Source organism: Platalea leucorodia (assembly GCF_965183815.1).
Source record: "Platalea leucorodia genome assembly, chromosome: 2".
NCBI classification, from domain to species: domain Eukaryota; kingdom Metazoa; phylum Chordata; class Aves; order Pelecaniformes; family Threskiornithidae; genus Platalea; species Platalea leucorodia.
The window spans coordinates 87,308,013-87,333,821 of NC_138824.1; the positions used below are offsets into that span (position 1 = coordinate 87,308,013).

The window sequence follows — 25,809 nt, forward strand, 5'->3', positions numbered from 1 at the left end:
TCTCTCGGGCAGTGACGTGACGTGCTGACGGCGGGCCCGGCCCGGGGAGCTTGGCCGCTTCCACTCAGCTCCGAGCTCGGCCCCTCCCTCCCCTCCCGCCCGCCCGCCCCGCCGCAGCCGCCGCCGCCGCCGCCGCGCTCGGCCCAGTCGCGCTGAGAGAGGCCGCGCCGAGGCGAGCGCCGCCGCCCGCCACCCGCACGGTAAGCAGCCCCGGGGCTGGGCCCCGCCGCCCGGCCCGGCCCGGGCCTTCCCCTGCCCGCACCAGGCCGCAGCGCAGGCCCCGAGGAGGCCGCAGCTAGGCCGCGCCAGGGCTCCGGCAAAAGAGCGGGCCGCAGGGCCCGGGACGGCGGGTTCCGCACGCCCGGCGCGGCCCTGGGCAGCGGGGGCGACGGCGTGAGGGGAGCGGAAGCGGAGGGGGGTGGTTGCAGGCCCGGGGGGAGGCGGGCGAGGTCGGTGCCAGGCCCCGGGCCCGGCCGAGGGGGGTTCGGAGAGTGTCTGGAGGAGGAGACAAAATGGCGGCGCGCGGGGGGGGGGAGGCGGAGGGCGCCGGGCGCCATCTTGAATTAATCGCTCGCCATAGCCCGTGCCTCCGCGCAGGCCGGGCCGGGCCGGAGGGGGGAGCCCCTGGCCCCGCTCGTCGCAGCGCCGGGCCGCAGGCTCCGGAGAGGGCGAGCCCGTAGCCTCCCCACCCCCGCTTCTCCCCCCTTCTCCCCCGCCTCTCCCTTCTCCCCGCCTCGGCGCCTGCCAGCCAGCGAGTCGCAGGGGAGCTCTGCGCTTTCCGGCCCGTGGCGGCTTCCTGTGCGGCCGCGCCAGGGCTGCCAGCCGTGCTCCCTCCTGCCGCGGCGCCCCAGCCCCGCGGCCTCCTCTCCTCCCGGCCGGCCGGGAATTTGGGCAGCGGTGGGAGGTTCGCCCGCAGCCTCCTTCGCCCAGCCGCCCCGCGAGGAGCCGGGTGCGGAGGCGGGGGGCCCCCCCAGCCTCCTCGGGGCCCCCCCTTGGTGCTGGCTGCTTCTCCCCTCTGGCTGTCCCCTCTCTCGCAGGGGCCCCCAGCTGAGTGGGAAGTAGTTCCAAAAGGGCGCCCGGGACTGGCTATTTCCCTGGTTTAGGTTTCGTTAAGAATTAGCTTAGGTGTCGTCTGACGCACAACATTCCCATGAAATCTGGAGAAAACCCATTTCTTTAACCAGTCTCTGCAAATACTCACACCACTGAACTACAACAAAGAGGAAAGGACTTGAGATTTTTTTATGAAATCACAGTGAACACAGCAGTACTGATTCTCCTGCCAAAACTGAGGGAGTGCATCAAGAAATAAACAGCTAAATGATTACACTGTCACAGTTGTAACATTGTTTTTATTCTTCCATTTATTCACCTAAGAATCGTGGGGCTTATTTCCAAGATAAGAATCGGATGCTATAGGAATATATTTTTTTTACCTTTCATGCATGTGTGATTGAGAGCTTGTGTGTACATCGCATTCTCCATAAGTGGGTCACGTAGGGAGAGTTGTGACGCTGCAGCAGTAGTGTGGACTGAACCCACAGTCGTCTCATAACCACAGCGAAGCTTCGGGTAGCTTGGGGCTCTAACCCAATTGGGACATGCAAGGCGTGCTGCAGTTTTTAATGTGATGTTGCAAGGCACGATGGGAACTTGGTTATGGTTGTACACTAAGTCATCTTGGCGTAGGTTGGGGCCGGGACTTGGATGTGGGGAATTTTGCTGTTTATGCCTTGATTTTTTTCTGGGAAGGGTCAGAGTTTTGCTGCGCGGGTATTTGGTTTATGCCCCGACCCCAAAAAAACAGGTGTACTGTCCTTTCCTTAGGAGTAGGCAAAGGATTATCTTATGAATTTCTTTTTCATAAGGATGGCTTTTCTGAGGTTTCCCCTTTTTTTCTTTTTCCTTTTTTCCCATTTTCCCTTTTTTTTTGGTGAGAGCAGAGAAACTGACAGTTTCTGTGGTATATTAAAGCTCTTTCTTCTAAGGAACTCTAAAGTTACTCTCTCTTTAAAATGTGACAACTCGTCTATTTCTTTTTATTTCATCTTGATTACCTTGCTAGGCCTATTGAGTCAAGGATTTGTAAGGGCACTGTCTGCATTGCTTCTCTTGACGGATTGTACTCGAGATCAGATTTGCGGGAAATACCCATTTTTATTTTGGGACGTTATTTTATTGCTAATAGCTTAATACCATTTCTTCCATTAATATATAATTTTGATCTGTCCTTCCACTTGAAAATACTGCCTTGACTTTCATAAAACCAAAACCAGCCAAGTCTCTCAATAAATAGGTAAAAATCAATTTGTAAGAACTAACTTCACAAATGGAATTAGGTGTATTTCAGGGTTGTATTAATTCTCATTCCATGTGAAGCTGACATAGACCCAAGCCAAGTAGAAGATGTAGATGTTTAGTTCTTTTCAGAGGTATAAATCCTAGGTTTAAATGCCTGGGCTTTTTCTGTTGTAGTGGTAGAAGAGTGGTTCCCGAATTACTGAGATATGAACAAAGAACCATGTAGATTTGGGTGTTGAGAAGGACTAAGTGTAGGGAAATGCCTGGGCACCTGCTTCTCTTTGAGAGTTTAGGTTCCCAAACCGGAACTGAAAATTGATTCTGTCTGCTTCAGTGCCAGAACCTGCTCCTGAGGTAAGTGTCAGATGGGGTATTTTGAAAGAACTGAGAGGACTTTCTGCCCTTCTTGAAGTCTTGCAGAAAAATGAACTGCTGGAATTGCTTCTTAGCCTTATGGTACCACAGAGCTTAGGGTGCTTGCCAAGGAATTTGAAGGTATTCAGTGTGGTGCTGACAACAAGAAGCTCTGGTATTTCTCGTGTTGCAGAACAGTGCCTTCATCATGGAGCTGCCGGTTGGTAGCGAACCGTGTGGCATACTGTCCTCTGTGTGGCTGAATCTTGGGCCCCCGTGCTGGCCCACTGCTCAGAAGAAGAGCAAGCAGGAAGAAATACAGTATTTTCTCATCTACCGGTTAGAATGCTCAAACCCTGAAACGATTTCAGGAAATTTGAGGGGATTTTTTTTCCCCATCCATGGACAAATACCTTGATGCCTTTTTGGATGGCAAATTTTGATTTAGGCACCTTTATCACTTCAGATAGCTTAGTTAAATCCTGTTCTAAATGCCTGCATCCTCTTCTGGTCCTCTTTGTGCATCAGATTTCTGTGGAGATGGGGTCTGTGCCCTGGTGGAGCACTTTTAAAATCTTTATGGCCCTGCACAGGGGTAAGAACTTCTGTACCTGAATTTTTTGGCTGGGTCTGGGTGCAAAAGCGCATTATGGGAAACCTTATTTAGGAAGAAACTCATTCAGTGAAAGGGTAGGGTTTTTTTTTTTTCTTCTTCTTTGAAACAAGTACCAAAGCATAAATCTGTGGCCTTTTTAAGACTTGGTCTTGAAAACCCACGTGCCAGGGAAACTTCTTCAGTTTGTGTAGAACCTGAACCTTTGTATTGCAGCATATTACACCCCTGTAGGTGAAAAGACCTCGCCAATACAGAAGAGGCCACGCTGTTATGTAGAGTATGCAGCTGAAGGTCTGCTGGGCTGTCCCTGCTGCTCGCAGTGTCTCTGTGAAACTGCGCCGCCGTGAACACCGCAGAACTCACTGGTGTTAGCATCGCTCACCTGGCATCTGGGCAGCAGTGAAGAGGTGGCGTCAACGAGCTCGTTCTGGAAGCCGGAAAGTAGTGCTGGCAGCCTCTGGGTCTCATGGTTGGAGAGGATAGACAGAAGGACAATGAAGGAGAGCCTCACTCATAGGGACAGTGAGGAATTTGGGGATAGGATAGAGAAAGTACATGCATGAATCATAAGAAGTAGGAGTTTGTGGTGGAGTGGTGGTCAGGTGGGTGTGAAAGCAGGAAGCGGAGAAGACGAATGCCAGTTCTTCCAGTAGTTAATGGTGAACTGGCACTTCAAGCTGGTTGGGTCCCAGCTGATCAGAGGCTAATACATATGATAATACAATCCTCAAAAGCACAGGCAGAAACAGCGTCTTGACTTTTCCCAGAGAGCTGGACAGCAAGTGCTAGCTTCTTATGCGCATGTTGCCGGAGGAGAGAGGCAATTTATTTCCACCAACCCTTAACTCCCCCTGCCTCCTCAAAAAAAAAAAAATCTCTGAGTCGCTGATACAATCTTTGCTACAAATTTGATGAGTAGCGTGGCTTTGTGTGAGTGATGGGAGTATGCTGTAGTTGCAAGCTGGAGAGATGAAATGAGCGGGTGAGGAGGTAATGAGCATAACATAGGTACAGGCACACAAGAAGCTGGGGGAGAAGCAGCAGAAAAGAAGAAACCAAACACTGAAGACAGCACAGAAAAGATGACAAGATGAATAGGAACAACATTTGTAATAGACTGTCTAGGTGTATACTGAATAGATGGAAGTAAACCAATTTGGGTATGAATAATTCTTGCTTAAATGACTGTACGAAACCTTGTTATTCTGTTCTTGTTTCTGTGGCATGGCAGAAGTTGATTGCCATCAGTCAAGCTGTGTCTTGTATCTGAGGCTGAGAAACGCTTCTCTTCTGCTCTTGATTCTGAAAAAAGCATCTGTGTGACGAGCTGTTCATGTTAATAGTGGGTGCTTCTGACAGAAATGCTTGACAGTCAGAATAAGTGTGAGGTGATTTATGTCCAGCTGGACACCACGATGATTTGTTAGCACAGCTGTCTTTAAAATATAGGGGCCTTCCGACTGAACATCACACAGATATGGGACCCCTTGGAAAATTACCAGACTGCCACTGCTTTTCCTCCAGTTCAATTTCTGGCTATATTTCTCCCTCAACTTGTAAAAATATGTTTTCTCATGTACAAATTAGGTGGTTAGCGGTGAAGAGTTGAGAAAAGTTGAGCTAGAAAAATGAAGTCTAGAAAATACTTGCTACAGATTATGGCTGTGCAGTTGTGTTTTGGAGTAGTTGTTAATTTTTTTCTTTCGTATTGTAGTTTCCCCCATGGAGGCTTAATTAATGTAAATGTTGACATAATTCAGAAAGGTTACTATTCTTGTGGAAACCTTGGGCAGAATCTTAGTGTTTTCTCTAGGTCTTTTGTGGAAGTATCACAGGAATGGGGAGATTTCTGCCTGTCACTGTGAAAAATGTTTGGAGGAAGGAGAATCGCATCTTCCACTTGTACAGAAACACGAGCAGAAACGTGTAGCAACATTCTGTGGCCTCTTGCTGGTTCTGCACTTAGGAATCTAGTTGGACTAAGTGCAAGGGAGTAGTACAAGTTTATGTTAGATCACATTTTACCCAACTAGGTTTGCCTGTTCCTAATTGTAATGCACATATGTAAGCAGCAAAATCTAGATTGCAGTTCCAGATTTTAGTAAGTATTTTAACTTCGTGGTCTTGTTTAGTTCTTTTGTGAAGAAGATTGAAATCTTAAGTTGTTATTACGCATTGAAGAAATGTTGACGTTCTGTTCAAAGAAATTTGGTAGAATATGACATTTGGTAATTTTTGAGAACTGGTAATATTTTTTTAATACAAAAGCAAATACGTACTTTGTCTTGGGGCAGGAGTTTTTAAAATATTCACACATTTGGGGTTTGAAAACATATGGTGTTATGTTCTAGAAGTAGTTTACATTGATGATTTCAATTCCTGAAGTGACATAAGAGGAGCTTCCTCCTGACTGCCTGAGTATGAATACAGGGGACATGAAAAGCGTTGGGAATTTCAGATTATTAGCTGTCTACCTTTAACTTATTTTATCGAGCTTTATTGATTTGACAACACTGTATTCCCCACCATCCAAAAAATACTTGAGTATGAACTTGTGTAGGCTTTGCCTTAATTTTTTTTCTTTGTAAGATTATAAGGAAATCATATTTTCATATCCCTTTATCAGCTGCTTCTGTGTTTGTGTAGCTGTGGGGTTTTGAGAAATGGACCTGGAGTGTCGGAGCTCACACTCCTCTTATTCAGACCCCGGGCGTTTGGTGCTCTAGAGTAGTATTTCCGGAATCCCAAACAAAGGTACCCTGAGTGAAATCTGGTCCGTCTTAAAGTCAGGAGGTGTTATCTGTTAATTTCCATGCGCCCAAAATTTCTGGTTTTCAGTGCACAGACAGAGGCAACCTTCCTAACATAATACGAGTTAAATAACCTTTCTTCTTTACCTTCTACAGACACTGTGACTGATGAGAGTTAAAGGCCATGGATGAAGATGGGCTTGAATTGCAGCCACATGAGCCAAATGCATTTTTTGATCCAACAGGTCTGTCAGGAGAAAATATGTAGATAAGAGTGTTCACATTAGATGCTATTGACTGTTTGTCATTTATTTTGTCTTTGCTTAAAAGTGCTATACTGCATCAGTGCTTTTGTATATAGTAGTCGCTTTTGGTTTTCGGTTGTTTTTATTACTCAGAGCAATATGAATGAGCTACTGTTCTGTCAAGTAATAGTTGTTTGGATATTGCGGGAGAGTCTAAAAGTTGGTAACCTTTTCCAGGAGAGAAAATGTTGTTCATCTTAGTTATGTTAGCACCTACTGAGGACTTACTTTATCAGCTCCCCATATATCTGCCTATCTTAATTGCTTATAGGCTATTATGCCTGCTTTACTAAATTGCAGGATAGTGTGAAAGTTGAAATAAAATAGAAGTAATTTCAATTATTAACCACTTCATCTGAGTAAGTTTTACAATTTAACTGGTATTTTAATTATGTTTTTCAGGAGCTGATGCAGGACATATGGATGGAGATCAGATTGTTGTGGAAGTACAGGAAACAGTATTTGTTTCAGATGTAGTCGACTCAGATATAACCGTGCATAATTTTGTTCCTGATGATCCAGATTCTGTTGTAATCCAAGATGTCATTGAGGATGTTGTTATCGAGGATGTTCAGTGCCCAGATATCATGGAGGAGCCAGACGTATCTGAAACTGTCATTATTCCTGAACAAGTGCTGGACACAGACGTAGCTGAAGAGGTTTCTTTGGCTCATTGCACTGTCCCAGATGATGTTTTAGCTTCTGACATAACAGCAGAAGCAATGTCTATACCAGAACATGTACTGACAAGTGAGTCAATGCATGTACCTGAAGTTGGACATGTAGAACATGTAGTTCATGATAATGTTGAAGAAGCAGATATTGTCACTGACACTCTGGGAACAGATGTTGTTTCTGAAGAAGTCTTGGTGGCAGACTGTGCATCAGAGGCAGTGATCGATGCCAATGGAATCCCTGTGGAACATCAAGATGAGAAGGGCAACTGTGAAGATTACCTTATGATTTCCTGTAAGTGTCTGGGTAAAGCCATTGAAATTCTTATGATATGGGCCTGGGTGGTGCTTGAAATATCTGAGGGAGGGTTTACAACAGTAACAAACACAGATTTTCTGCATTATTTAATGAAATGCAGATCTCACAAATGTGCTCAAATGGGGATACTTTTAGGAACATGTACAAGCTAAAAATTCTGGTGAAGCTAATGGAGAGAAATACTGGCAAATGCATGTCTGATTATAAATTATTTCTGTAGCATTTTATGCATATGAACAAAAGAGTAAGAATTCCAGTAAACTAAATGCCATATCCTTAGTAAGAACTGGAAGAAAATAAATGCGACATTGTTTGAAAACGCATGTATATGCAGATTACTGCCAAGACATTAAGAAAACAAAATTATTTCGTGGAAAAGGGAAAGTAAAAAAACCCTGGTTTTTGGAAGTCCAAATGACAATTTGTTATCATAGTCTTGTTTTTTGCTAAGCCTCCACCCCTTCCACCCCGTTTGTAGTTAGATACAGGCAACAATATGGTTTTCTTTGCTGTTAGGATGTGTTTTCTTCTCTTGATTAAGCAAAGGACAGAGGTATGCTGCTAACAAAAAGAGTAGCTATTGCTGCTCATAGCTGAGAAGCAACCGTGAATATCTTAATCTCCCTTAGGAACAGTGGCACAATCCCTTTGAATCATATTTCAAAAGACTTAAAGTAGAAGATGGAGAAAAACAGCATATCATCAATCCTTTTTCTACTGAGGATATACATTTGTGCAAACTAGAGCTCACTCTAAGTATGTTACTTATTATAATGCTTACTCAGTACAGCACCTAGGAACATCAGAGTGTAACTGCTGAACATTTGTTTGTTGTAGAAATAGAAAAGCTTTGTTAGGCTGGTTTGTTTAATTGCCATTTCAGGCACTTCAATTTTGTCTAGCATTAAGTGGCTCCATTGATGAGGCACACTTCATGCTCTGCTTCAGTTACCTTTTTTCTTTTTTTTTCTTTTGTTTTCCCCTTTTTTTTCCTTCAGACACTTTTTTGAAATGTATAACTTGTTTTAATTTTATATTCTGTACTTATGGATTTTAATGTTGCTTCTCCTTACCTAGGATCACTGCATTTCTTAATTTATCATCTCTTGAGTTCCTTGAGTAACCTTGTGCAGCCATGTTTTGAGTTTATATGAGGTACAGTTAATTCTCTATTATCTGGGAAAACAATGAAATGGGATAATGCAAAATATGGATAACACAAAATATTGTAAAATTAAGCTGCAAGATCATAGTGAGGTGAAATAGATCAGGGATGCTGCTCTCTGAAATGGTATTTATCCAAACTAGTAAATGCACTCTGTACATTATGGTACAGATAAAACTTTCTGATTCTGGACCTGAGTTAGATCAGATGAAAGCAGCTTAAATGCTTCTGCACCTGCAGCATAGTTAGGCAATAAAGTGGATAATCCACCTATGGATAATTGAGGCCTGACTGTGTAAAGGCTCTGCTGGTGATCCTTACATGTTTCTTATCACTGACTGTAGCTCTTTAAGATGCTGTTGCTCCTGTCTCTCTGCTCACCCTTCCCCTCCAGGTTGTCATCCTGTAGCACGGGCAGCAGAGTGAGGCCTCTGAGGCTGCTGTCATAGGAATACGTTGCAAACTGTGTCTGTGTAAATTCAAGTGAGAGGGGTGGGTAGATAACGTGTCCCATTCAACTGTTGCCAGTGGCTGAAGGAGGACAGAATGTCTTGGTAGATGCCATATTGCATGATCCCTAAAATACCCACCCAGCTAGAAGTCTTCTTAGATGTACCAGTCATCAACAGGTGGTAACCGGCAGAAAACACAGGAATTTAATTGTTCAGTTGTGCTGGGATAGTCTCCATTTTCAGCCATGTATTTCTGCAGTTTCATACTCTATTTAATATTAAACGCCTCTTGATAGTCTCGCAATGTACTTTGTTTAGGTTCAGAACCTTAAATAAGCCAGCATTTAAAACAATCATTATGCTACAAAACAGGCATCCTCTCTATTTGTGTTTAAAATGTTAAGTATGTTCTACAGTTCATTTTAAAGGGAAGTTCCCTATTACCACCTACTGTGTTTAAAGCCTGCATAACAAGTTCTTCTGGTTAGTGCTTTTCCGTCAAGTAAAGACTATCTTGCCAAATAGTCTCTTTGTTGTATAGAAAACATTATTTGAATTAATTTCCTTTTTTTTTTTTGGCATTGGCAGTATATATGTTTATTGATCTATAGACTTTCAGTTCTTCAGTTGAACTTAATATTAGGTGGTTTTTAAAAGATAGTAACATGAAGCCACATTTTTGATTTTTCATCCTAACCTGTAAATTCATGCTTGATTCTGGCAAACCTCCCTGAGCTGCTGGGGCAGATGTTGGAATGTAATTTTGCCTGCCATTACAGTAGCCAAATGTAGCTGCCTCCCAGATCTGGGAGCTAGAATGCGTTCTTCAGGATGCTTTTGCCTGTCTTTTATCTAGTCACTTGCAGAGCAGGGGATGACACTGTGTTCTTTCTGTTGTGGGTTTCTCAGTCTATAGTCTTCAGTGGAAGTTATTGGCAAAATCTTTTTGCTGTCTTCTTCCTATCTTGTGGCTCTCTTTGTGTTCCATTTTTGTTCCTAATGAACTGAGTCGACATAGATTTTCTTAAAATAAGGTAATTTTCTTAGCTTTGCCTTGAAAATACCTGTTTTGAAATCACTAATCTAAGTGTACTTTTTTAAATGTTGTGTTTCTACCTTCTTTCTTTGTTTCCGGCTGGTTTGTCTTTTCAAAGAGTACAGTCCCTGCGGGTTTAACTCTGTGATTTTGCTTCAATAAACTCAGTATTTTAGTATTTCTGTTCCCATTTAGATTTAATTTAGCTTCTGCATTGATATGCCTTTGTTTTTTTCATTTCCAAGATAATGTTTCTTGGCACAGCTTATATTATCACTTACCTTTTGATGTACTCACCTTTTTTCTTGGATACTTTGCCCTCAGGCTTCATTTTTGGTCCGTGGTAGATTTGGGGCACTTATGGCAGAGCAGAATCAGATATTCATTCAACAAAGAATGCAAACTGCTACTAGTTAGTAGCTTGAAAAGGATTCAAGGAGGTTTGATAAATGAGTTTTTCTTTCGCATAACAAGCCGGAGTTTGGTCAGGAAAGGATAAATTGTGTTCTGACTCACACTGGTACTAATAATTTGGTAGCAAATTTTAAGGCTTGGAAAATCATTTCTCTCTAAGTGAAACAGTAATGGTGAGATTAGCCAGTGTTTGTCAAAACAACACCCCATCCCCACCCCCCCCAGCATTTACTAACCAAGGAAAGTAGTGCCTTACACCTGGGCGTAAGATGGAAATTAAGATTTTTGTCTGATTTTATTCAATTTGGCAAGTAAGACACATCCTCTGGCATGAGCTCATTCCGTAAAACAAAAAGTTATACTCTGATATACTCGTATTTAATTGCAGTAAAAATGGTGAGGCACAAAGGAGGTTTGACAAGGGGAGTCTGAAGAGAGGGAAGGGTAGCCTCACGAAGTTTAAACTGCAGCTTTAGGAAGTTACATGATGTTGGCAAATAACAGGGGCTATGTTATGTCCATCCATATCCTTACTTTGCTCTGAGTTAGACATGTCTTTTGTTTGTTGTATCTGAATTAACGCTTTTCATTCCAGGAGTCAGAACCCAGGGTGCTCAAAGAGAGAAAGTAATGATTGAATCTTTTTGTAGGTCTAGGTGAAACCTATCTTTTCTCACCCTTGTTGGATGTTTAAGTTGAAAGCAATGGATCTGATCAACAAAGCTGTAAAGTTCATGCCTTCATGAGGGCCGTCCGGTAGACTTCTAGTCAAGAAAACAAAATGCTTTTGTTTGCTCTTTTAGCATAAAAAAGTACCTCCCTCTTTTTCCCTGGAGGTTCTTAAAGATGCAAGAAGTCAAGTTTTTCTTTGTGTGAGGTAGAACTTGCTGCCATGCTTCTGCCTGACCGCTGGGATGGCACCAACAGTTGTTGCAGCCGAGGCTGCTCAGGAGGTCACCGTGAGAGGTGAGGGAGACGAGGGTTCCTTTGGGCGGAGTGATGCCTCAGAGCTTAGTCTGATTTGTGTGCTGGGGAGAGCAGGACAAGGGTTAGATATCAGTTTGGAGCTTAGGAAGTTCTCTGCTAGATTGCTGCCCTGAGGGGAGCTTGAGATGCATAGGGTATACTGTTGCTCATGTGTAATGGCAATGGCATTAAAATAAAAATAGAACAGATTTCTGTTTTCTCACAGGTTAGGAAACCTGCTTTGCCATTTAGGAAATAACCGGACACTAAAAGTAACTTCTTTAGTGGACTAGGAATTCTCTGCTATCAAGTGAAGTACAAGGGAAATGTTTCTATCACAGATAACTGAACAAAATCTGTCTGGGGAATACAGCATGCTTTTAATCTGTTTTAGAGAAAACAGAATAGTTAGCAGCAGCCTTTTTCATTAAGAATGGTAAAATAGGGTTGTTTATTTTGTAAGCAGGCAAGTATCCCATGAGATGCATTTTTTTAGCAGCAAAGAGAATCATTTGGGAACGTAAAGGCTGACAAAATAGATGATTCTCGTCTAATTGCTCCATAGACAGATTTTCAGATCTGTTAAACTGGTGTAGAGACCGTCTTTTTCTTAGAGTGTTTGTAAGAATTATTTTGTCGTGTTATTTAGCAATGAGCAGTGTGTACTTGAAGAAGATGGAAGGTTTCTAGTGCTTAAGTGAATTTTATCTTTTACAATCCTTTTATTTTCCTCATTAATCCCATATAGAGGAGAAATGGTAGGAAAGAATAAATGTAAAAGCTGATGGAAACCATTACAAAAATAGAGACAGTTACAGTTATTTGCATTTTTCTAGTTAGGAGTAAAAGACTGCAAGGCTACAAAGTTTGTATCTGCTGATCCATTAAATATTGGATATAAAAAACTAAAACCAACTTATTGGGCAAAGTGTATGTGTCATGGTTAAACAAAAGATGTACCACTTAAGCAAATGCAGTATGCAGGATTCAGGGCTAGCATTTATGCTCCTCTGTGGGGAAACTGGCCTCAGCTGGGTTTTAAATATTGTTTTTATTATCAATGCACTGAGCTTGTTTCTGTCTCAAAAATGCCATTGGGCATATTTTAATAGGAGGGTAAAGATATAGGAGGTGATTATTGGTTGGACATTACAGTTTATGACATTACATGATTTTGTAAATTAGATTTAATATTTTCTGGGAGACAAATGCTGTCATCATGATAGAATACATATTAAACAAACAATCTTGTCAATGTTGCCTGCATCTTTTATTTTTTTGCTTTTTTCTCTATTCCTTTTTTATCTGTTGGTCACTTTTTGTTGATTTCCTTGTAATGTAAATGATAACCAGACAGGCTTTAAATATGCCAGTCTTTCATGTTGTGTGGCACCTTTCTCATCTGTTTGTGCTTTTCATAAAAATTCAAGCATTATCTTTATACGGGAGCAATTATTGCAACATTGGAGAAGCACATATGTTTTTTAGTTGTTTCTTGCAGCTCATAGTATGCAAAGAGCAGGCTCCTCTAATCAGTGAAGTCTGTGAAGAACGTCAGCAAACTAACCATAGAATGCATTCTTGCAATTTACTTTACATAAAATAATGTTGTGTCTAATAATTAATATATCTTTTTTTTCCTTTTAACTTGGAGAATTAGTCTGAATCTACTTGTATACTGAAGTAAAGCTACCAGCTAATAGAGGGGGGAAAAAAAATCGTACATTTAAAGTTTTTAGCATTCAGTTAATATCTAATTAAATGGAGAGACAGGGTACGACAGCATTGGAATAATGGTAGTCTGAACTTTTTTCTAGCATGTGACTTGTGGTTAGTTTAGTAACTGCCCAGCATCTCTACTTGAAAGGAAGTGCTCTGTCACAAGCTTAGCTAATACTTTTAAGTACTTTCGGGTTTTTTTTTTTGTAATTTCAAGAAGGAACAATGTGAGAGAAGATCAGTCATGCCTGGTATTTGTGGGATCGCTTGATGGGCTGTGAATTTGAATGAAAAATTCAAACATCATCAGAGTTCCAACTTCAAACACTGATCAGTCAAGTATTTATGAATATCATTTTCTCTTGATTGTGAGACTGAGATATGTGGAGAATGCAGAAACATAGGGAAAGTGTTAAACAGAAATCAAATTTTGTAAATGCTGCCAGAGCATCAATGAATCAGTATAGATAAATGCTTATGTAGCCATAGGACAAAATACCATGGAAATGGTGCTTTGTGTGATAGATACCCACTCTCTTTCGCCTTGTTTGTCTCTTCTTCTGATTTTTATCTTTTTTTCTCCCTTTTTCTTTCCACCCTACTTTTCTTTCTGTTACCTGTTTGCTACTATACTGCAAATACTATTACTTTTGAAGCCCTTCAGGGTCTTTAGTTTTTCAAGTATTACCACCTGTCAGGAGTGAAGTTTTTTCCTTTTGGATGAGAAAAGTTGGCCTAGTATTCCTACAAGTCAATTTCCTTACAGTTTAATGGTGCTGTTAAAAAATATTTAAACCAGTTGTTACATTTTGAAAACACTGAGAAGTCAGGGAAAAACAAACTCTAAAGTATATAATGATTTTTTTAAATCATGTTGTTTAAAAGATAACTTTGAACCTTGGAGAACTTATTTCAAAAAGTAAATGGAGCATATTTTTAGGATCTAGAATTCTTCTGTTGTGTGAATGTTATCAATGGATACTTCCATATATGTATGGAAATAAAAACCTCTGTTTTGGTCAAAAGAAACCAGCCTATTTCACATGGTGCACGTAGGTTTGTTTTCTGTTCGATTGCTTCAGCCATAATTTTCCTTCCTTGAGTATGTTCCAGCATCAGTTGAGCTTGGTGGCAGACTTCCTCTTTGGCTTCAGCAGTGTAAAATCAGTCTACGCTAATTTGAAAGCCTTCCAAGTACACGTGCGTGACACTGGAAACAGCCAAGCTAAAGGAGAACAACTACATAAATCTAGTGCAGGAACGAAAGCAAGTTTTCTTTTTGTCAGAGTTCCAGTGACGTTTGGCGTTTCATGCGTGTGCCAAAGAATTTATGAAAGTCTGCTCAGTAACTGAATATATGTACTGTGGAGCTACATTGTTAACATGATTCAGAAGAACATCTTAAGGTTTTTACTTTTGAAATGCTTTGGGGTTTCAGCTGCAAGATATTATGTTGTCCCGTGGTACAAAATAATTTTCAAAACATCATACTGCTTGAAAGATTCTGTACAGTGGCCATAGATCATGAACTTGCCATAAGAGTACATAATGTTTTTTTTCTGCTGCTCTTTTGGTGAGGGGAGAGATAGACTAATTTATTTTAGAGCTTCATAATTTAATGTTTCTTTGTGAATAACGATGCCTGATTGAGAAATTTTACTTAAATACAGTTGTGTTTGATACATGAGACAGAACACATGCTAGTTTATCTAATTTAAAGGCTAATTTATTGACTTCATGGCAGGAAAATAATAGTAATAATGTTTTGAGCTTTTTTTTTTAAGTAGATCTTAAAGTAAATGGAAGAATTGCAGTTACTGAGCAGTAAAGCTGTGATTTAGTTATGAGGGTAGTTTAATGAGTGCCAGTAAAATAAGCATACTTTATTAAGTATTTTGTATGTGCTAGGCATGGTAGTTAAAAATTCTACAGCATTTATGGGACAGTTCTTACACTTCTTTAGTATAAATTTCATGTCTTGTTGTCACGAATTGAAGTTATCATGGCTCTGAGGGAGCCACATCAGCCTCCAAAAGTGACTTTATCAACAGTAAAGTTACAAATTACAGAAGTATACCATCATGTTAAGAATTTTTAAATAATCTCAACACTTGAGAAACTTATGAGGCTTCTGAAATTGGGAAATCCTCTGAAGGTCTTGAGATGCTGGATTTGATTTTTGTGAATGCATATTTAGCACGTATTTCTTGAAAACCCACGCTTGGTAAAGTAAGATGGTGTGCGGGTGCCTATGTAGCATATGTCTTAAAAATCAGAAATGTGTTCCTCATAAAGCTGGCTGTTAGCCATGTTTATGTGGGAGGCCTAGGCAAGTTATGGCAATTCAAACTGAAGCGTGGTGTCGGTGCACTTCTGAAAGGAGGACAGGAAAATTTTTGACGATAGTAAGGAGAGTATATAGGGCTACAGCATAAAATCCAGTGCAGGTCCCTTTCAGTAAGGACACCGTGAACAATTAGTTGAGTAGGTTCACCAGTGCTGTAGCATCAGGGCAGTGCTTTGACACTGCTCGATCCCTCAGCTGTCGAGTGGATGAGAAAAGTGGAGGATTTTCTTGTGCGGTTTTCATTTAGGTTTACTCTCTAGTCAGCTGAAGAAATATCAATAACACTGCTTTGCAAAAAACCAGGTCTGACTGGCTTGCATTAGAGACAGGGTTGAGCAACAGATAATGCTTTTGAAAAAAAGAGTTAATAGCTTATTAGTTGTGAAGGAGAAAGCAATTAAAACTGAGAATAAGTGAAATTATGCCACAGAGTAAGTACTAATGTGCAGTTTGTTCCTACCATCATCTTGCAGCAGATCACTATTTCTCTATTAGCATTGCCTGGTGTGGTGTTCATGCTTCTAGTTGTATCACTGCAGCACTCTTGCACTTCCCCCTTAACTGGAGGATACAACTTGAATTTATTTCTGTTTATTGTCGTTGTTTTCAAGGATATGAAAAAAAAATTTATGGGTAGGTTCTTTATGACAACGTAATTTTAAACTGCTTCCAAATTTGAGTAATAAAGTAATAAAGTCTTTCATATATGTCTGTCTGTATATGACTGGATAATTGTAATAACTTGTTTTTGTAGTGGATGATGCTGGTAAGATAGAACATGAAGGTTCTGCTGAAATTACCATGGAAGCAGAGTCAGAAAGTGGCTCTTGTAAAGTGGATGGCATTTGTCCAGAAGTCATCAAGGTCTATATATTCAAAGCAGATCCTGGAGAAGATGATTTAGGTAAAATAAGCTCATTTTAGAATACTCCAACGTGACATTTGAAATTTTGCACTGTGGTTTCTCTCAAGTCATCTGTAAAGAGCTGTGGGTCTAATGTTAAAAGAGTGACAAACTTTCAGTTTTCTGTGGTTTGGCATAGAATTTGAACAAAGCGTATTTAAAATATTTTGCTCTGGTCTTCCTCATTAGGGGGCACAGTAGACATTGTGGAGAGCGAGCCAGAGAATGACCACGCAGTTGGATTACTTGATCAAAATAGCAGTATTCGTATTCCAAGGGAGAAAATGGTTTACATGACTGTAAATGATTCTCAGCATGAAGATGAAGACTTAAGTAAGTAGGTGGCTTTCATTTGGGAACAGGGATTTTTGCTTTCAACAGTGCAGTGTTCCTATTAATTTTTTCTTGACTTCTTTTTCTCTTAGATGTTGCAGAAATAGCTGATGAGGTTTATATGGAAGTGATTGTAGGAGAGGAGGATGCAGCGGTGGCCCATGAACAGCAAATTGATGACACTGAAATTAAAACTTTCATGCCCATAGCTTGGGCAGCAGCTTACGGTAGGTAATACTCAAAGAATTCTTCCTGGTGACAGTCTTTAGCAAAATGTTGGGGATTGGTTTTTGGAGGGTAGCACAGTATTTGTGCTTTTGTGTTTGTTTTTAAAGTTCTAGTTTAAGAACAGTTTCTTAGCATAATGAGCCTTAAAATTAAAAAGAGAAGAAGAGAGAAGCTGGAAGGCAGGCTGCTTCTTTTTCCTATTTTAACAGTCATTTTCCTTCATATTATCATGACGTAGAAGGGGAGGGACATGAGCTTTCAGCTGAAAAATTGCTTGTCAAGTACATCTGTCCTTCACAGTTTTAGAACGCAGTAAGAGCTGGCTTTGGAATAGAACTGAATATTTTTATTGGGGGGGGGGGGAGCAGATGGGAATATGTAAGATTCAGTGTAACAGTGAAAAGCAACACTGACCTCTAGCTTGATTTAAATGCTTTCTAGAAGGAACATATTTATATGTGATTTCACTAATGGCAATAATTAATTGATTAACAAAAAAGAAGCTGGAGGGAGACATCTTAAAATTATAGCAGAACCTTGAGAATATTTCCAGCATGCAGAATCATGTTTCTTGAACGTGAGTATCTGAGCACCAACTGGTGCACAGACTGATGTCCAAAACTTACGTAAGCTGGTAGACCAAAATCTCGTCTTAGAAATGTTTCAGTAGTGCCCCGTTCTCCTTCTAAACATACTTTGAGTAAACGAAGCAGAAGAAATAGTGGAGTAGAGGACAAAACTTAGGTTACATGTCTGCATGATGTGGATTGTGGTGATGGTGCCAGCAAACAAATGGCAGGGAAGTGCTGAGAATGCGATGGGGGCTGGAATCGCGGACATAAGTCAAGGGAGGGCAAGATTTCAGGGAGTAGTGTGTGTTAAAAGTTGCTTAGGAGATGGACGGTAGTGCACCCAGAGCCTTATCTTTGGCCATATACTGGTGAGCACAGTTTCAGTGAAGAGGAAAGGACAGAAGCCAGGATGAGTGGGAATTAGAAATAAAATTAAGTGACCTCAAAACAGCAGTTGTAGACTGAACGTTCAGTGATTTTGGAGGACGAGAAAATTGAGTGTATTAAGAACGGAGAGATGGAATTGAGAATTTAAGAATGTGGGAAAGGGTAGAGTCATTGCATTGTCAGCAGTAAGCCACCTACCATGCAAGGTGAGAGGTGGCAGGGAAGGGGAAAGAAATAATGAAGCATGAAGGCATGAAAATGGCAGAGGCTTGTCATCTGCACTTCTCAGAACTCTTCTCCGCTTAAAGAGGGTTTAAGAGCTGATAACAATGGCGTCTTAAAATGTTAAATTTGTTTTGTTGCTGTATCGTAGCAAAGCCCAGTCCCACTGTGCTTTACATTCCAGAAAACTTTTGCAATTTTATTCTAGTATTAGAAAATGTTTGGGGCCTGTTTTGTGTTATACTCTAGAAGGACTCTTCATGCACCTGTTGCAAACTTTCTACCTGTAAAATGTGAAATGGGTTTTTGTTTTCAACGTTTGTCGTTTGCCACATTTGCTGTTCAACCTTTGAGCTAGCATATAGATCAGAACCTTCAGGCTCTGCACATGCCTGTTCCTGGCTCTGAGTCTTCTTTTATTAATTGTGAATATTCATTCTCGGCACTCTACAAAAGGAACAGCTATTGAGCATCTTGCACTTTCTTGCACTTCAGTCTTCATGTCTTGCATGCCTTGCTTTCACTACAAACTGTTGCCTTCTATTGATTCAAGTAAATACTTAACCAGAAAATTTATTATTAAAATTTTCTTACACTCTTAAATCACCAGTGTTGAACTGATTACCAATAAATACCTTGCCGAATAAATAGATATACTTACTTGTAATTTTCATGTTTGTTTTACAATCAGTGATACCATTTGTGTACTAAACACAAAGCTCTATGAGGCAGATTGTTTCCTTCTTTCTATTACACAATACTGAGCATGCTCTTCGTTCCCAGTAGAAAGAATTTGTAAGTTTTAAAGCATCAGGTGTGCAAATAGTAAGTAATGTACTTTGTGTGCATGTTTGTGGGCTGTTCAGAACGAATCTTTGATCGCAGTTCCAGTTCTGAAACTTGGTGTGTGAGAAACTTCAGTCAGGTGAATTCAGATGTGCAGAAGCGAATGGGAGCTCACACACGGGAGCTCCTGTATTTCAGGACTGAGAAGAAAATGGGGCACAGTAAATATCGCAACATGCTGTTGTTTACGGATATTAAACATTTTGGGCATAATTAGCAACCAAAGAAATGCAAAACATACTGCATTTAAAGGAGAACTCTCTGAGAAATGGAAAAGCATTAGTTCCTGTAAATCGTGTACTCCTGTAAAATTAGTTTAACAAAGCCAATGCTTCCAGGTTCATAATACCAAACATAATTCATAAGTTACATACAGAGAAGTTTTGCAGCTCATCCTGTACATTATTATGGTTTGAGTAAAGGTCCAGATAGTAGTTTATCATTTCTTTTATGATCATTGTGGGGTTTGTTGCGCAAATAATCTGTGGAGTGATGACGGTAGGTAACTTTTTAACTTATCTTGTTAGGTAATAATAATGATGGCATTGAAAGTCGGAATGGCACTGCAAGTGCTCTTTTGCACATCGATGAGTCAGCCGGACTTGGGAGACTGGCTAAGCAAAAACCAAAGAAAAAAAGGAGACCTGAGTCTAGGCAGTATCAAACAGGTGAGTGTCTGGTGGCTGGGCGTCCTCTCGTTCCTCCAGGCACCTATCCCTAAACAGATGTGCTTTGCTGGTAGGGTGTGCAATGCCTTGTAAAAAACAGTGATTATTTTGGGAATTGTTTTGTTGACAGCACCTCTACATCATAAATGAGTGCATATTTTATTTTAAAGTTTTTAAATACATAGCTGGTTTGGATTGTGGGGGGTGTTTTAAAGGTAACCATCTTTGACATAGAAAAAGTCTCATAGCAAAAGGTTAAAAACCTGTACACTTAACTTGCCACACCAATTTTAATGTTTAATGTAACTTTTTTAAAGGTGATGTTAGATAAACAGTGTTTTGTAATAGTACTTTTTAAAACCCTTCTTTGTCTTTATTGAAAATATATAGAACAATACATTTCATTATATCAGCTCAATAAGTAACTGGAAAATCTGAACATTATACGTTACAGTAGGTAGTGTAACTTCTACGCCCTTTCTGTTTTAATTGTGAAATAAATTGCCTTGATGTTCATGCCAATGTTCTTACTTGCATCTGGAAGAACAGATGCGCTGTTTTGGCATTATTTGGTTTCTGCTGTTACTGTGTTATGGTCCGAATGATTTATTCGGTCCGATAAAGTTGAAAAAGCACATGACTGCTATAGCCTTGCCTTAAACAATACTAAAACTTTATTTCCAAATTGTGATCTAACTGTAGGAGTTCTGTTTTGTCTAGCACCGAATTAGTAAACCAGGCAAATTTTAATCTTAAAGTTTGCTTTTTCTATTTCCAGCTACCCAGTCAGTTCTCCTTCCAAAACATTTTTTTGGAAGAGAGCTTTTTAGCATGCCTAGACAAATTCAGGGTAAACAAATCAGGCTGATGGATGAGTGCAGATAAGTTCCAAAGCTTTGAGGTGTCTGTATGTGAAATGTGTTCTCACTGATTCCTCCTTGATACCTCTTCAGATTGTAACTGTGACAGATGGCACAAGAAGGAGGTGTTAGTTTGGGGACATGTGAATTGTAGTCAGCGGTAGGTGCTTAAACTGCCAGATTAAACTTCATCTACAGATTCGTGGAAAGTCAAAGAAGATCATGTGCTATGCTTACTATGTAATATTGAGTTTAACAAGTTGGCTGCTGTTCTTTGCACCAGTGTTGGTTTCTGCGTGTATTTAATGTGTGAACTCGGTCAGAATTCTTCGAAGTAGAGTTATTTGAGGTGAAGAACAGCTGGGTGATGCTTTGGTTGTCTCCACCAAAAAAACAGTGTTTCCTTTCTTCTGATAATAATAATAATAATAATGAATGAAAGTAGTAATGCCCTCAATTTCTTCTACCTAACCCAGTAACAAGCTTGTTTATTCTGTAGTATAGTGTGCGTGTGTCTGACTCTGATCTTACTTAACAATTCAGCTTATTGTTAAGGTTGAAATACGACATTTATTGAAGTGTAATATTGTTGTATAATATTGAGGAAGGTTTTTTTGTTGTTTTTCAGCAATAATCATTGGCCCTGATGGTCATCCGCTGACAGTCTACCCCTGCATGATTTGTGGAAAGAAATTTAAATCTAGAGGTTTCTTGAAAAGGCACATGAAAAACCACCCGGAGCACCTTCTTACGAAGAAGAAATACAGATGCACAGACTGTGATTACACTACGAATAAAAAAATAAGTTTACATAACCACTTGGAGAGTCATAAGCTGACCAACAAAACAGAAAAGCTTATTGAGTGCGATGAGTGTGGGAAGAGCTTCTCTCATGCAGGAACTTTATTTACTCACAAGATGGTGCACAGGGACAAAGGAGTTAACAAAATGCACAAGTGCAAATTCTGCGATTATGAGACAGCAGAACAAGGATTACTGAGTCATCACCTTTTAGCTGTCCACAGCAAGAACTTTCCTCACATTTGCGTGGAGTGTGGCAAAGGATTTCGCCATCCGTCGGAGCTCAAGAAGCACATGCGAATCCACACTGGTGAAAAACCGTACCAGTGCCAGTATTGTGAATACCGATCTGCCGACTCTTCTAACTTGAAAACTCATGTAAAGACTAAACACAGTAAGGAAACGTCATTGAAGTGCGATATTTGTTTCCAGACTTTTTCAGATACCAAAGAGCTACAGCAGCATACGCTTATGCATCAAGAAAGTAAAACACATCAGTGTTTGCATTGTGACCATAAGAGCTCAAACTCGAGTGATCTGAAACGACACATAATTTCAGTCCACACAAAAGACTATCCTCATAAGTGTGACATGTGTGATAAAGGCTTTCACAGGCCTTCGGAACTGAAAAAACACGTGGCGGCTCACAAGGGTAAAAAATTGCACCAGTGCAGACATTGTGACTTTAAGATTGCAGATCCGTTCATTCTGAGTCGCCACATACTCTCAGTTCACACAAAGGATCTTCCATTCAGGTGCAAGAGATGTAGAAAGGGCTTTAGGCAACAAAACGAGCTGAAAAAACACATGAAAACACACAGTGGCAGGAAAGTTTATCAATGTGAGTACTGTGAGTATAGCACTACAGACGCCTCAGGCTTCAAACGGCATGTTATTTCCATTCATACAAAAGACTACCCTCACCGTTGTGAGTATTGCAAGAAAGGTTTCCGAAGGCCTTCAGAGAAGAACCAGCACATTATGCGGCATCATAAAGATGTTGGGCTGCCTTAAAGTCTCTTTCACAGACTTACGGCTGGAATTATAAAGGAATTTTGCCTTTCGGGCAGTTAGCTTATTTTAAAGCCAATCACCTGCGATCACACACAAAAAAAACAACAAAAAAAACATACTGTGCATTTGATTTGTTGCTGTATAAAAATAGGATTATTGCTTCTAGTTGACTTTTATACCTTTTGTTCAATAGCGTGTTCTGAATTCTATTCAGTTTGTTTAATAAATGAAGAAAAGATGGCAACAATAAAGTTGCATTTAATAAAGTAAACCCTGTCTCTTACTGAATTTTTCAACCGTAATAGTTTATTTAAGTATATTTATCTCACTGACCTCGTTGATACTCACAGTGTCCATGTTAATGCAGTTTTGTCGTGAATTCTAAAAATATGACATTTCTCTTGATAAAATTGTCAGAGGTGTGTATGAAATGGGGAATTGTGATGCTGAAGATGAAGTCACTAGGGCCCACCTGATCGTCGTGTTTTGACTATACAGACTTTGTGGCAGGTTAACTATTTTCCATTTGAGGAGTTACACATCTGACTTCATTGCGGGAAAACTATTCTGCGTTTTAATTCAGGTTTCAGAGAGAAAAATTTTTAAAAAGTGGTTTTGGGGCGTTTGTTATCTTTCTCTGGCGAATTTGAAAGTATGCTCAAATATTATGTTTATTGTTCTGTGCTTCTTTGTCTTTGAAAGGTTTTGCCTGTTACAAAATGCGTTGGGTTTTTTTCAATTTACTGCTGTCTTAATGTTGGAAACATAAAATACCGTTGTTCCATTTGCAGAGTTAATAGATCACAGCTGTCTGTACGTGCCGGTAAACGTACCTCAAACGTAATGCTTTTATGTATATTAGTATTTCTTTGAAAGAACAGTTTGTGGTTCAAGTCACATTGTTATTGTGAGTTGGTTTAGAATAAAATTTAAGACCAAGAGGTGCCTCGATTTTGGAAACGAGATATTTCCAGTGAGAGCTTCAGAGGGGGATGGAGTGGAGCAGATGCGTTCATAAGGAGTAGCGATGTTTTCATGTAGATACCCTTAATAAGAAAAGTAACACATGATAGTAACAGAACTGTTTCTAAATTGAATGTTTTTCCTAAGCCATTAGCAGCTGTGTTAAGCTGCTGTTTATTAATTAGTACAGTATCCAGAATTAACCCAGTTCTTTTAATCTGTTTATAAACAGCTGGGAGAACATTACAATTATTACATGCAATTTTGCCACCTGAAGACTATTATAAAATAGCGCCATATCATTTGCTAATTGCAGCATAAATGTACCAAGCACGAAGTCGCGTACCTTAATAACAACTGTGGAGCAAAAAACCCAAACCGTTTAGTTACATGCCCAATTTTAGGACCCGGCCCCGCTCCCCTTGCTCAAATTCCTGCCGAAGCCACTGGTTGACGAGGGATTGCGGAATTGGGACCCAGCCGCCTGCCAGCTTAGGATAGATTTGTGACCAACAATTCGCTAACGGAAAAGGTTGAGAGCCTGGCCCAGTGTTGACTCTTGTTTCTAGGCAGGCAAATTTCCTACTGAAATCGAACAGGAATTTCAGTGGTGATTTCAGGTTTGGGGTGATAAAGGGACAAAGGTTTCCCTTCAGATGTGCATCTTCCGAGCCTTCTGTATTTTGTGCTGTTACCGAGCCCTGCTCCTACTTCTCAGCCCTTCTGTTTCACTGTAAGCCGAAATACTCGTGTTTAATTTGCAGTGCAGGAGAGTCGAATGCCATGTCATTACCTTTGTCGGATAATTGGTTTTTTTCTTTTGATGCCTGCTTGACGCTGCCCCCAGACTTGTCCAACGTGCTCTTGTATAATATTGCTACTAACGGGCCGTGAGCCTTGGGCGTGTAATACCTAGATGTGCCGCGCTGTGCCTTCGCTGAAATCCCGGGTGAAGTCGGTGGATTTCCTCCGTGGCCGTAGCCGGCTGCCCGTTGCCTACCGATTGCCAAATCAGATGCAGTAAAACCCGGTAGAGGTTTTCCATTCGCGTCTTGCAGAGAACCCTCCTGCGGCTTCCCCCCCCCCGCCCCCGCTTACATTCAAGCGTTTTCTAACTGGAAACCTGAAAAGTGTACAAAATCTGCATAAATTCCCATAGCATTGCCGAGGATTTTAGCCATTTTGAACTTTATTTTTTTAAATAAGCTGAAAGACAAAGAACACAATTTTACACATTTTCTTTCTCTTACGTAGCCTGGAATCATACACACTTTTTTTTTTTTTAAAGCACAATGTTGAAACTTTTTTTTTTATAATTAAGGGTTTGGTCAAGTGGATTTTGTAAAATGTATTTGTCTGTATAAAGAGAAAATGAAATTATAGTTATTGTTAATGTACTGACATTAGTTACAGGTTAGTTTTAATTCTTAAATAATTTGCTTAGCAAATGCTATAAAATGGATGTTTCAGTTTAATGTTTAAAAAAGGTACAGATTTTTACAAGGACATAATATAAATTATTGTTCTGTAGAAAATACCCTGTTAAATATTGTATACGTCCTTCCCTCTGTACACTTTGTAAAAAAGACAAAAAAACAAAATACATAGAATCATATAGGGATGTGTGACATTATTGTAATTGTGTACTTGATAATAACGTGAAAAAAATAAAATTCAAAATATTTTCCTGTTAATGAACGTTTAGTCTATTTGATGCCAGTACTGAGAGCAAGCGCTGTTCTGAGGGACACGGTCACCTCGAACTCTAATGCACTTTAGCTTCTTTTTCTGCTCAGCTCCTCTTGTGTAGTGCTGGGGTGCGGGTGACTCAATCCCCCATTTGGTTGAAACGTAGCTTTACGAGAAGGCCTGCAGAAGCGAAAGGCAGGGATGGCAGGTCTTCGGAACCCGTTTTAATGCCTGTTTTTATATTAAAGGATTCACGTCTGTTAAACTCCTTACAATGCCTTCATGTTTTTCTGCAAGGTGGTTACCTACGAAGTGCTACTACGCTGTCCCCAAAATCCCCCACCGCACCTCGAGTCCGATGAGGCGTACCGCCGCCACCGAAAGGACATTCACAAAATCTGCTTCCCGGTGCCTCTCCTGGCGCGTGAGCCCCCGCGGGTGCCGCCGTCGCCCTGGGGGCCGGCGGGAGCCCGGCTGCCCTCCCCTCCCGCCGGCATCGGTGCGCGGGGTGCAGGGAGGGCAGGGAGCCGGCCGGGCCCGGTCTCTGCCCGTCCCCACCGGGACGGAGAGGGCTTACGGCCGTTTTTCCCGCTGCTCTTGTGAATGCTTCAGCCCGGCTAAATTAAACTGCGCGCGTGGGAACTGTGTTGGTGATAGCTCCTCCGGCACAGGCCACCGGCTTCAGCGGTGCGGGTGACCGACGTCAGCCCCGTGCCCCCGCTAACCCAAGGACGGGAGTGCTGTCGGGCGTCCCTGCCCTCCGTACCTGCCGGAGGAGGCGGCGCGTCTGCTGGCCCAGATACCGTCGGGATGTTCAGCCCAATTAGTTAACTCTCACTGGATGCCTTTAGGAAACGCTGACTCATTCGCTCCTCGTCTTGGTTCGTCGTGCAGCCAGACTGGC

General features: G+C 40.9%; 1 protein-coding gene across 4 annotated transcripts; it reads left to right on the forward strand.

Annotated features, from left to right (window-relative positions):
- Nucleotides 1–74: 74 nt before the first annotated feature.
- On the forward strand, nt 75–24,836 carry ZFX (zinc finger protein X-linked). Of its 4 annotated transcripts, XM_082331269.1 has the most exons (9): nt 116–200; nt 3,485–3,678; nt 6,178–6,266; nt 6,729–7,295; nt 16,173–16,322; nt 16,512–16,655; nt 16,748–16,882; nt 19,438–19,578; nt 21,067–24,822. In XM_082331269.1, the coding sequence occupies exons 3-9, from the start codon at nt 6,206–6,208 to the stop codon at nt 22,251–22,253; spliced, it is 2,385 nt and encodes a 794-aa protein (XP_082187395.1). In that variant the 5' UTR covers nt 116–200; nt 3,485–3,678; nt 6,178–6,205; the 3' UTR covers nt 22,254–24,822. The 4 variants fall into 4 exon arrangements, with proteins under 4 accessions (XP_082187394.1, XP_082187396.1, XP_082187395.1 ...); XM_082331268.1 differs by lacking the exon at nt 3,485–3,678 and having other exon boundaries at nt 75–200; XM_082331271.1 differs by lacking the exons at nt 116–200; nt 3,485–3,678; nt 6,178–6,266; nt 6,729–7,295 and adding an exon at nt 8,397–8,474 and having other exon boundaries at nt 21,067–24,833.
- Nucleotides 24,837–25,809: the final 973 nt, after the last annotated feature.